We start from the raw sequence: 13,249 nt of genomic DNA, 5'->3' as shown, positions 1-13,249 counted from the left end.
GGAGAGAGCACAAATGAGTCCTATCAGACAGGAAAGAGTACAGAGGAGTGCTATCAGACAGGAGTGAGCAAAGAGGAGTCCTATCAGACAGGAGAGAGCACAAATTAGTCCTATAAGACAGGAGAGAGCACAGAGGAGTACTATCAGACAAGAGAGAGCACAGAGGAGTACTATCATACAAGAGAGAGCACAGAGGAGTACTATCAGACAGGAGAGAGCACAGAGGAGTCCTATCAGATAGGAGAGAGCACAGAGGAGTACTACCAGACAGGAGAGAGTACAGAGGAGTGCTATCAGACAGGAGAGAGTACAGAGGAGTGCTATCAGACAGGAGAGAGCACAGAGGAGTGCTATCAGACAGGAGAGAGCACAGAGGAGTGCTATCAGACAGGAGAGAGCACAGAGGAGTCCTATCAGACAGGAGAGAGCACAGAGGAGTACTAGCCCACCCTCACTTACTGGACTTTGTCCATGCCTGTGCTTCAGCTTGGACAAAGCCATGATTTTATAAGCCATGATTTCTGGAAAAAGGAAATACATTTTTCTTATGAATGAAGTTTTTGAACCTGACAGTGCCCATTTAAGCTGTGTTCTTCACATTTTCAGAAAGTAGATAGGAACTATGCTATAAAGTCAGCCTTTGCCATCCATAAAGTGAAATAAACAATCATTTTAATTCAGTGTAAATACGGTTATTTACATATACATGTAAGAGTGCTATAAACAGTGGTTTACATCATGCAGCCGACAAGTTTATAGCCTTTGAGCTACTTTTTTTTGGTAAATGGACCGATGTTAATGCATTATTAGTTCTGCAGAGTCTTTTTTTCAGTAAATCTGCTACAATAGTCTTGCTGCTGTATAAAATTTAAAACCGCACATGAAGACGTACAAAAGCAAACGATTTTTTATACTGAAGAAAATACGACTAGAACAAAGGCAACAATAAACTTCTAAGAATTATACAATATGCGGATTTCATATACAAAATAATATTTTGGTATACAGTATGTCCTGGACTATAAAAATCCATAAGATATATACAATCTTATGAGGCTTAGTACAGATGTGATTTTTCTAATCTCCGAGGGAGTAAAAACCAGATGAGTAGCCTCTTCTTTTTCAGAAAAAAATATAAGAAAATTCTTAATTGATCTTAACTACTTAGGGACTTGTACGCCCATGGGAATTCCGGTCCCCGCCACTCACCGGGCAGGGACCAGACCGAGATGCCTGCTGAAATCATTCAGCAGGCACCCAGTGCAAACCCCTGGGGGGGTCCTGAGACCCACCCATGTCGGCGATCACTGCAAATCGCCGGTCAATTCAGTCCGGCGATTCCAGGTCATACGGGTCTCCCATGACCCGGAAAATAAAGAGTATTGGGGATGTCCTAGACACCCACGATCCCTCTAAAGGGATAGGAGTGAGGTGGCCGGGGTGCCACCCCTCCTATCCCTGGTATTGATCGGTCAGAAGCGACCGACCAATAACAGATCGGGGGCAGGGGGGTTAAAGTTTGGTTCCCCCGTTCTGCCCACCCACAGCAGTCCTGGCAGAACAGGGGAACTGTCCTGTGACCAGCGCCGGAGGGTCACATACCACCAGCAGCGATCGGCGGTGGCAGCGGGCATCGATGACGTGCGGCTGGCTCCCTGGTGCAGACTACGGAAGCCGGTGAGTTGCCTAGCAACATCTGGAGCGCTACAGTTTGGAGACTACTATACAGTGGTCTCTAAACTGTAGCCCTCCAGATATTGCAAAACTACAACTTCCAGCATGTCCAGACAGCAGTTTACTGTCTGGGCATGCTGGGATTTGTAGTTTTCCAACAGCTGTAGGGCCACAGTTTGGAGATCACTGAGCGGTGGTCTCTAAACTGTAGCCCTCCAGCTGTTGCATAACTACATCTCCGAGCATGCCCTTCAGCGATCAGTACATGCTGGGAGTTGTAGTTTTGCAACAGCTGGAGGCACACTGGTTGGAAAATACTGAGTTAGGTAACAGAACCCAACTGAAGGATTTCCAACCAGTGTGCCCCCAGCTGTTGCAAAAGTACAACTCCCAGCATGCACTGTCAGTGCATGCTGGAAGTTGTAGTTTTGAAACAGCTGGAGGTTTGCCCCCCCATGTGAATGTACCCTGAAAACACTACACTACCACATAATAAAGGGTAAAACACTACATTTACACCCCCTTACACTGTAGGGTTTCTAAAATGTAGCCTTCAGCTGTTGCAAAACAACAACTCCCAGCATTTCCGGACAGTCACTGACTGTCCAGGCATGCTGGGAGGTTAGCAACAGCTGGAGGCACCCTGTTTGGGAATCACTGGTGTAGAATACCCCTATGTCCACCCCTATGCAATCCCTAATTTAGTCCTCAAATGCGCATGCCGCTCTCTCACTTCGGAGCCCCGAAACAGTTTAATGCCACATATGGGGTATTTTCGTACTCGAGGGCAATTGCGTTACAAATTTTGGGGGTCTTTTTCTCCTTTACATCCTTATGAAACAGAAAATTTGGGGTCTACATCAGCCTGTTAGTGTAAAAAAAACATTACACTAACATGCTGGTGTTGCTCCATACTTTGTAACGCAATTTCTCCTTAGTACGGAAATACCCCATATGTGGACGTAAAATGCTCTGCGGGCTGACAACAAGGCTCAGGAGTGAGAGTGCACTATGTACATTTGAGGCCTAAATTGGTGATTTGCACAGGGGTGGATGATTTTACAGCGGTTCTGACATAAACACAAAAAAAATAAATACCCACATGTGACCCCATTTTGGAAACTATACCCCTCACGAAATGTAACAAGGGGTATAGTGAGCCTTAACACCCCACAGGTGTTTGACGAGTTTTTGTTAAAGTTAGATGGGAAAATAAAAAAGCATAGGAAAAAAAGCCCCCTAAAATTTATAACCCCATTTCTTCTGAGTAAGAACATACCCCATATGTGGATGTAAAGTGCTCTGCAGGCAAACTACAATGCTCAGAAGAGAAGGAGCGCCATTGAGTTTTTGGAGAGAGAATTTGTTTGGAATGGAAGTCAGGGGCCATGTGCATTTACAAATCCCCCCATGGTGCCAGAACTGTGGACCTCCCCACATGTGACCCCATTTTGGAATAAGGTATATGTGGTTACAAATTTTGGGAGGCATTTTCTCCTATTACCCCTTGTAAGGGTGCATTCACACGCTATTACTAGCAGCGGTTTGCCCGCTGCGAGTTACGCAACCATTGATTTAAATGGGTCCACAGACAGTCCGCAATAGTGTCAGATTTGCGGACTGTCCTCGGACCCATTCAAATGAATGGTAGCGTAATTCACAGCGGGTTTCCCACAGCGGGAAACCCGTTGTTAGTCACTAGCATGTGAAAGCACCCTCCATTTTTTTTTTTAATTTACACATTTGAATTTAACAAAGAGTTATTAAACACCTGTGGGGTCTTAAGGCTCACTGTACCCCTTGTTACGTGCCTTGAGGGGTGTAGTTTCCAAAATAGCATGCTATGTGCTTTTTTTTGTTGCTGTTCTGGCACCATAGGGGCTTCCTAAATGAGACATGCCCCCCAAAAACCATTTCAGCAAAATTAGCTTTTCAAAAGCCAAATGTGACTCCTTCTCTTCTGAGCATTGTAGTTCGCCCACAGAGCTTTTTACGTTCTAACATGGGGTAATTCCATACTCAGAAGAAATGGGGTTACAAATTTTGGGGGGCATTTTCTCCCATTACCCTTTGTAAAAATTGTAAATTTGGGGAAAAAACTGCACTTTAGTGAAAATTTTTTTTTTTCATTTACACATCCGACTTTAATGAAAAGTCGGTAAACACCTGTTTTGTGTTAAGGCTCACTGGACCCCTTGTTACGTGCCTTGAAGGGTGTAGTTTCCAAAATAGTAGGCCATGTGATTTTTTTTTCTGTTATTGCACCATAGGGGCTTCCTAAATGCAACATGCCCCCTCAGCAAAATTCACTCTCCAAAATCCCATTGTTGCTCCTTCCCTTCTGAGCCCTCTACAGCACCCGCCGAACACTTCACATACACATATGAGGTATTTCCTTACTCGAGAGAAATGGGGTTAAAAAATTTGGGGGGCTTTTTTTCCTATTACCCCTTTTAAAAATTAAAAAACTGGGTCTACAAGTACGTAGAATGTATACAAGAATGTATTTTTGTCACTTTAGCCTATAATTGGAAAACCGCTTTTAATATGCAGAAAACTGCTGTTGTCTTTTCAGAGTCCTTGGCTGTCTCTGACACACCACTGTCACGCTCCCTCCCATAGACTTGCATTGAGGGGGTGTGACCATGACATCACGAGGGGCATGGCCGACCCCCGCAGCATGAAAACAGCTTTCGGAACATTTAGTTCCAAACGCTGGCCAGGGGAGTACCCCTTTAAAGTCCAAGACTATGTGCTGATGAGGCAATGCCTCTAATTTGCCATAAATACATCTATGTACCAGGCTACTGTAGCACACATGTAATACTATTATACGACATCATGTGATTTATATTGGCTACATAAATTCACAGATGTGATAGGAAGAAACATTAAAATAAAAGGAAATTCCTTTGCTTTCTCCATGAACAGCTACTCCATTTTTTCTTAGTAGCTTTGACATATCTTCACTAATATTTGGCTACTGAGTATGCCATATTACACCTCTTTATTGTTTTATTACTTTCATACATAATACAAGTTCATGTTACCAGGCACAATTCAGCTCTTGCGTATAGATTAGCTCTCTTTATCTTAGTTTCCATTGATCAAAGGATCTTATATTGCTATTTTACAGGCTTCAGGCAATTGCTTAAAGAGCATAGGACTGCATATAAAATATTTTTCCAACAGTTTTGTACAAATATTCAGAAATATATTCCATTCTATAGTAAACTTTGCTAAAACATCATTAAAAAAATATGTACAAAATTAAAATGATTCATATTCTTCTTCTATATCCTCCATAGTAAGGACTTTGGGCAATGTCAATCTTCGGTTTTATACAATCTGGGATATTTCAGGAATAGGAGTCCAGTTTTAAACTGATTTTTTTTCCTGTATTTCACACTGTATAAATGATGGTTCTAGATTAGACATCAAAGTGCTCAGACTTTAAATAAGTCAACAAAATAGTCATTTTCTCTTGAAATTTGGAGACGTTCTTGTTTGTAGCCTTTGTTTATACTGGATCGGGAGAATCTGGCACTGGCTCTGTAATACATTGAGAAATAGGTTATGGAAGTCATGTTTTCTGTTACAGTTTGAAAATCTGCTTATGGAATCTCCTAGATAAGAAGAAACAGTGAGGTTCTCAAGTACATTATCTAAAGAGATGTACTAGGCCTTGTGGTTATGGTAACCTAAAGCATTATTCATAGTCATAATTTAGCACAATTGGGCCTGTACGTTTACATCTGTACAGATGATAAATGCTAAACTGAACAAAAACTGCAGTTATTGCAATGAGCTGCAGGTGCCTATGACTATAGTGAAGTGATTGATGTCAGGAACAGGTCAACAGTTGCTACCAAGCCAATGATGTGCAGCAGAGGCTGATATATTTGTGGCACAGGGGCAATCTTTACTACAAGGTGGTGTTTTGGGGTGATAAGTGCCCCTAGTTGGTCACTTTTAACAACTGTACATTTTTGCACAGGGTAACAATTTAAAATCAGAGCTAATTTTAACAATGTCTAATAGATGTGGGTACCACCGATGAGACCCAAAATTATCTCCAGTACTGGATTCCCCATACCACCTGTTGTGGGTGCCGCTGGCCTTTACATCCACGGTGCCAGGATTACAGAAACAGTCAAGCTCTCTGTCTTTTTTTCCCTGTAACCCCTATAGAAGTGAATTACAAGCATGGAAAAGTGTAGCACAGTATGATTCACTGTTTATGCAACATCCATTCATTTCTATAGAAGTTACAGAAATTCAGCAAACTCAGTGGTTTCTGTAATCCCAGACACTTCTCTGGAATACCCATGTGGATGTGGTGGCCAGCGGGGACAAAAAAATAAGTATGGGTCCCAGAGGCGGGACCCTCATTTGTCAAATATTTTTTTAAATTTAGAGCTACTTCAACTTGAAAAGAGTAGAACTTTTAGTTAGTTTTCTGCAGTGGAAACAAATTTGCAGACACAAACTTACCAAGTGAAGGGAAAAAGCAATCATTGGGTCCATATGGGGAGAGAGGAGTGTTGGGTTCAGAGAGCAGATGACGTCCTGAATCTGATGGCTGGCGACTGGCCATGAAAATGAGTTTGGGCCTTTGCTCAGTATGTGCAACAGGGACATCATCAAAGACAGGATTTTCGATACCTTCGATCCCTGCTTCACTGTAAGAATAAATAATTCATGGTGAGGGATATATACTACATGGACTGACAAACAATGTTTGCTATGTTATGTTAAACACCTTGGGATCGAACAACACAGTAAAACAATGCTCCCTTTTGGGGCTCCAATGCTCGTATACATCAAGATACTGTCGAAAATGTTTTAACCTATACCGTAGCATGCCCATGATACTGCCATAGGGATAGATCTGCCAAGCAAAGTCTGTAGCTACATTTGGTCTACGTGACTAAAGTATTTTTTATTATTTTTTTTGCATTCACCACACTATGAAATCTTGCAACATTGCAGACACAATATGTCATACCGAAATTTTGACTACACTCCAAGATAAGCTGCACTACAAACTCAAATAAAGGCAAAAACAAGGAGTATACCCCAAAACCCCCAAAAATGTATATATACTGTCTACATATGTGATTTATAGTTCTGCTCTTCTGATATGGGATAGAGATAGAAGTCTTCTGAGCCCCTTCAAATTTTAGGACCCTTGTGTGACTTCAGAGTTTTATGGACTAAAGGCCTATGACATAGGAAGACGATCAGCCAATATCGTTCTGTAATAGGGCCAGTGATCAGTTGACATCAATAAAAATAAATTGCCACACATCTCCCTAAGTGAAAAGGGGATATGCAGCAATGTGCTGCACAAATGATTTAGTGATAGTATGTGTGCCGCTCCACACAGGGATGCCAAACCATGTAATGTTCTAAAGTGCTGATCTAAGTTTAATGAGGCATTAGGCTATGTTCACACAGCAGAATTTCCATCAGAAATATTCCACTCGGAAATTCCGCTGCAGAAGAATCCCATTATTTTTAATGGGATTCTGCTGCACCATGCACACGGCAAACTTTCTGCTGCAGAAACATCTGCCATGGAAATCCCGATTTCCACTTCTGCAGAAAAAATTTAAACATTTATTGTTTCTGCGAATTTTAACACGAAAATCCATTGCCATCTATGGAGTCGGTGCATTTCCAAGTGGTCCTATTGCTGGCAGAACAAGTAAATTTGCAGAATGTCTGCCAATGTTTTCTGCAAATTTTCTGCCGTGTGAACATAGCCCTACAGTTTTATTAACTGTGTACTTTCTACAGCAAGGAAACCGACTAATAAGATTGGTTGTCTGTCCTTTTACCTGTCATAAATAACTATAGTAGGCCTGATGTAATGCCTTGAATGGTGTGTTTTATTGTATATTTTTAGAGGTAATCTTACCTCTGCTTTAACATAAATACAACAAGCTATGGGTATATGCTGAAGGAAAAAATAGTACAATAGTGCAAAAATAAAAATCACTGTGTCCTAAAGAAGTTTATAGAACTATGCCCAGACAGGTCAAATGAAAATAAAATAAAATACCATACTTACCTTTTTTGCTCCCCCACCGCCACTCTCACATAGCTGGGTTGAGGGTTGGTACATGGTATTGCCCACTCAGCTGACGATACCACATATCAACTTTAAACCGGGGAGTGCTGCAAAGTGGGTGCAGAAGCTCCATGAGAACAGCCGGAATGTGGAAGGTAAATATAAGTAATTTTTCTATTTAGCACCTGCTAAAAATCCCTGACACACCTCTTAGGGTACATTCACACGTACAGGATCTGCTGAATATTTTCTGCAGCTGATTTTGAAGTTAATGAGTAGCAAAATAAACTGCACAAAATATGTAGCAGATCCTGTACGAGTGAATGTATGCATGTAGTAATTTGTAATGTAATGAATAAGAGCTGTTCAAGCTAGAAATAAGTTGGCATTTTGTGTCACCTCTATTTACTGGGTACATACATTTTATATGTTTGGTATGAAATTAAGGGTCTGTAGCCTAAGTTTGTGTTTCCACTTCTATATAAAAATCCTATATTTACTGGGATCTCTTAGCATTACCTAGTGCTTCATAGTGTTTATTTAAACCTACCTGTCCATTCGTACCAACTCCTGTGCTCCTAGAAAACAAAAATAAAAGGTTATTTGTGTTTGCTTGCATCACACACTAGTTTTTCTCTTCATTTTGCTAATGGTACAGTGATTAATTTTATGTTTACCATCAGCACATATATTAATAATGGCATATTTTGCGCCAATGAAATTGGAAAGGGTAGGCAGTGAGAAATACACCTAGTTTAAAAACACATATCTTCTAAGAAATCAGGTACATTGTCAGGCCCAAGGCCTGATTATTAAAATCCTATATGTGTTTTATAAATTATTACTGTGTGTGATGGATTATCCAAGACATGGGTGAGAGGTCATTCAGACAGTGTATCCTTTTGTGTATTACATTTTATTGGGGGTCTGGCTGTTTGTTTGTATTTACTTTGAAGTCAGAGGCTCTTTTGAAGTAGCAGGATGTAAGGGCACTCTGGTCCCATCATATAATCAATCAGATAAGAGGGCCAGGAACTGAGATGCCCCCCCCCCCCTGGTGGGATCAGAGGGGAGGGGGGAATGGAGTCTCCCTCCAAAAAGGCAGATACATATAGGTTTGCGGGAGGTGGGGGTCTCTGAGGACATCCCTGTTAATGTCCTGCTGGGGAATGATTTGGGTTGGATGCTCTGTCATTATGCTCCAGAGGACACTACCTGCACACCGGAAGGGCTAGAAGAGAGCCCTGTTCATTCTGAGATACTGTGCGAGACTTTGGGAGACACTGCGAAATGTGGTAACTGGGAGGGAGTGCAGGGGATTGATAATTTTTTACCTGTGACTGAACCAGTAATGTTTTCCAAAAGTGAAATGGGGTGTATTGTAAAATGTGGTGACAATGCATTGCCAATGTCAAAACCTAGTGGAGATGGGCTAGGGGGAGGGGGTTGGTGTGCCCCTGGTGACATGAAAGGATGAGGGACCAGCAGTGAGTGATATATCCCCATCCTGTGAGCCTAAGGAGGAGGAGGGAAGGAGTGATAGCCCTGTGTATGATGCCTGTATTGTTATGTCTGGAACTGAGGGGAAGGAAGGTAAACCCCAGGGAGGCATACCAATGGTGGCAGTGGTAACGCGTCAGCAGCATGCCAGGGCTGCAGCTTGAACAGGAAGGGAGGATGGTGATGCAAGGGGCAAGCTGTGTGACTTGCAAGCCCCAGCAGAGGAAGGTGGAGATGCTAGTTCACCTGGGGGAAATGTGCTCCCTGATACCACGAGATGGGGGGGAGGGAAATGAGCATTTCCAGGAAGCTCTGCGCAGTGACCCTTTCCTTGAAGGGCTGAGATAACGTGCTGAGCATACAGATGTTGACACAGAGGGGCATCGGGTATATTGGGAAAATGATTTCTTGTACTGGGAGTCCCTTTCCAAAGGCATGCTAGGGGCCCAGGAGGGAGAAAGGCCGTTAGTGGTTCCTAGGCAGTACAGGAAAGAGCTGCTGAGTTTGGCCCATGAGACCCCCCTGGCAGGACATTTGGGAGTGGCCTATGCAGTCAAAGAGAAGGAATGTCTAGCTGTGGTCTGGGCTTTGCAAAAATTACAGCCATACCTGTATGGCAGGGATTTTACTGTCATAACTGATCACAACCCTCTACATTGGTTGGACAGAGTGTCCGGTAACAATGGCACCTTGAAACAAATGCTAAAAACATTTGTACAATCGGTGGGGTCCCTTCCCCATTCTGCAGCGCCTAGAACCCACCACATATGTAGTTGCCCTTGATGAGAAAGGTCAGAGGCAGAGACAGTACCACATTAATATGGCATACTATGACCATGAGAAGGTGGTACTCAGTGTATGTAGTGTACCAAAGGAAGGGCTGGGCAGTGATCCCCTACTAGACCTAGTGGAGGAAGCCAAGAGCCAGGGATCCCTTCAGGATGTGGAGATCAATCCACAGCTCTCAGATGAAAGGAGGAGGCAGTTTAATCAGGTACTAGGCCCCTTCAGTGCCATATTTGCCTGGGAATGCAGGGCCTGTGGTGTCAAGAAAATAAATAGATGGTTAAGGGAGACAGATCCATCAGCCTGGAGAGGCAAGATCTCTCTGTCCCCATCTTAAGGGGGAGGTGTCAGGCCCAAGGCCTGATTATTAAAATCCTATATGTGTATTATAAATTATAACTGTGTTTAATGGATTATCCAAGACATGTATCCTTTTGTACCATCAGACGGTGTATCCTTTTGTTGGGGGTCTGGCTGTTTGTTTGTATCTCCTTTGAAGTCAGAGGCTCTTTTGAAGCAGCAGGATGTACGGGCACTCTAGTCCCATCATATAATCAACCAGATAAGGGGGCCAGGAACAGAGATGCCACCCCTGGTGGGATCAGAGGGGAGGGGGGAATGGAGTCTCCCTCCAAAAAGGCAGATATATAATATTTTAACAATGCTAGACTCAGGGTGTTCAAGGCTGTGCCCAAAGCTGACAAGACCATCCTAAGAACAGCTGGAACTCACTCTCATGGACTGCTATATCATCATGCTGTAAGAACTTCATCTTTTGTTTTCTGAACTTGTCTTGCAAAACTCTTTTATATATTTTTGTACCTGTATGTCATTTGTTCCTGTATTTTTATTTATTTATATATATATATATATATATATATATATATATATATATATATCACTGTGATACCTTTTATCAGATTAAATGTTTAATTAATTAATCAGCCCTGGTCTTTGATCTCTAAATATATGAGCTCACCTTTCTGAAGGAAGCTCTGGTGGGAACACGTTTATCTAAGGGTTAATTTGGTGACTTGTTGGGACTAGCAGTGGATACCCAGAGGTCTGGCGGCTTTAACCCTTGCACCATCACACTCTCTCTAATGTCTTGGCTGGACCGATAGGGTGTGATCGTGACATACATCTTTTGAATTTTTGTAACATTTATAGCTCATGTAAACATCCACTATACATGGATCTGTGTGGCAGTACATGCATGGCTCTATTAGTTGGTACTATTGACATGTAAGCACTTCCTTTGCCTCCATTGGACACTGTGATCTTTAAGGGAGAACAGCTCTGACATATAGCATGCATTAAAACATATCACAATCTTCTGTTAGAGAACCTATGAATATAAGCACCAAAAAAATTAAGATGGATGGAAATGATTTTCAGAAATTTGAAAAACATATCAGCCACATTTTATATACCCAAAAATATTAGCAAACATTACTGTTAGATCTACTGGGGTATAACATACAAAGTTCCTAAGTAGGGCAAAGGCTGTATGATTTTCTTCCTTTAGTATAAGTACTGTACATGTACTGTATATGTAGCAAATTTAAAGGGGTATTCCAGGAATAAACTTTTTTTTTATATATCAACTGGCTCCAGAAAGTTAAACAGATGTGTAAATTACTTCTATTAAAAAATCTTAATCCTTTCAGTGCTTCTAAAGTTGAGTTGTTCTTTTCTGTCTAAGTGCTCTCTGATGACACGTGTCTCGGGAACCGCCCAGTTTAGAAGAGGTTTGCTATGGGGATTTTCTTCTAAACTGGGTGGTTCCCGAGACACGTGTCATCAGAGAGCACTTAGAAAAGAACAACTCAACTTCAGAAGCTCATAAGTACTGAAAGGATTAAGATTTTTTAATAGAAGTAATTTACAAATCTGTTTAACTTTCTTGAGCCAGTTGACTTTTTGTGCCTTCTTCTTGCACCAGAAAAAAAGGGTAGAATCTTAGACAGTGTAAACTAGAATCTTCAACAATAAAAAGATAAATTACAGGATAAAGTACAGTAACCCCCCGACCTGCAATGGCCCCGACATATGATAAAATCGACATACGATGGCCTCTCAGAGGCCATCGCATGTCGATGTCAGCATTGACATACAATGCTTTTATATGTCGGGGCCATCGCATTAACTGCTATCCGACAGCGAAAAATGCTTAAGCTGCTGTCGGATAGCAGTTTAAGCATCCCGGGCAGGTTCGCCTACCTATTCCCGCTGATCCGGGTCCACTTTGCGATCCCCCGGCATCTTCTGCATCTTCTTCAGGGTCTGGGCCTTGCTTTCTGGCGTCGTTATTACGTCACTACGCACGCCGCGCCGGCGCAGCAGCGTAATAACGTCACCAGAAAGCGAGGCCCGGACCCAGCAGAAGATGCGGAAGAAGCCGGAGGATCGCGAAGAAGACACCGGAGCAGCGGGACAGCATCGGGAGCCTCTTGGACAGCATCGGGAGCGGTGAGGACCTGGTCCGGAGTGGCGGGGACAGGTGAGTACAGCTTCCTATACTTTACATTGCACGGATCCCTTAACATACGATGGATTCGACAAACGATGGGTCGTTTGGAACGAATTACCATCGTATGTTGAGGGACCACTGTAGAACATTGAACACTGAACAAACTATTGTCTCATGAATGATCCTTTCATAGATGCAGTTGGCTTATACAATTGTTCACCCAATGACCAATCGTTTTGGTCAAAATCATCCACTTTCATCAACTATCTAAGGTGTATGAGAACTTTTAGAATCCACCAAATTTATCACAGTGGCTCAAACTGTTCGACCCTCTCACTGTTAGTCACCCAATATGCAGATGATCTTAGGGGAAGGTAAATTTATTTTTTTTTCATCTAAATTATGTGTGGCCTTCAGTTTGTTCTGTGCAGAAGTAAAGTCTTTAAAGTCTTCACTGTTCATCCTAACATGTTCATATACAATTGTTTAGTCTTGAGAAGAGACGTTTAAGGGGGGATATGATAAACGTATATAAGTATATTAATGGCCCATACAAAAAATATGGAGAAAAAACTGTTCCAGGTTAAACCCCCCCAAAGGACGAGGGGGCACTCCCTCCGTCTGGAGAAGAAAAAGTTTAGTCTCAAGGGGCGACACGCCTTCTTTACCATGAGAACTGTGAACTTATGGAACAGTCTACCTCAGGAACTGGTCACAGCAGGAAAAATTAACAGCTTTAA

General features: G+C 42.3%; 2 protein-coding genes across 5 annotated transcripts in view; one reads left to right on the top strand and one right to left on the bottom strand.

The window, feature by feature from the left end:
- CDH23 (cadherin related 23) overlaps positions 1-13,249 on the top strand; it is a 1,135,250-nt gene that overhangs the window by 921,030 nt on the left and 200,971 nt on the right. The gene's annotated exons all lie outside the window — the stretch shown is intronic.
- The window catches only part of VSIR (V-set immunoregulatory receptor), a 58,983-nt gene continuing 47,805 nt past the window's right edge, over positions 2,072-13,249 (bottom strand). The window contains exons 6-8 of one of the 2 annotated variants that reach the window (XM_056530715.1): positions 8,301-8,328; positions 6,169-6,356; positions 2,072-5,226 (exon numbers count right to left, since the gene is read on the bottom strand). In XM_056530715.1, coding sequence (XP_056386690.1) covers positions 5,195-5,226; positions 6,169-6,356; positions 8,301-8,328 — 248 coding nt within the window. In that variant the 3' untranslated portion in view covers positions 2,072-5,194. The remainder of the gene's footprint in view (positions 5,227-6,168; positions 6,357-8,300; positions 8,329-13,249) is intronic. The other variant, XM_056530714.1, reaches the window with a different exon arrangement.

This window comes from Hyla sarda, chromosome 7 (assembly GCF_029499605.1).
Source record: "Hyla sarda isolate aHylSar1 chromosome 7, aHylSar1.hap1, whole genome shotgun sequence".
Lineage (NCBI taxonomy): Eukaryota > Metazoa > Chordata > Amphibia > Anura > Hylidae > Hyla > Hyla sarda.
This window is presented reverse-complemented; position numbering and strand designations above follow the sequence as displayed.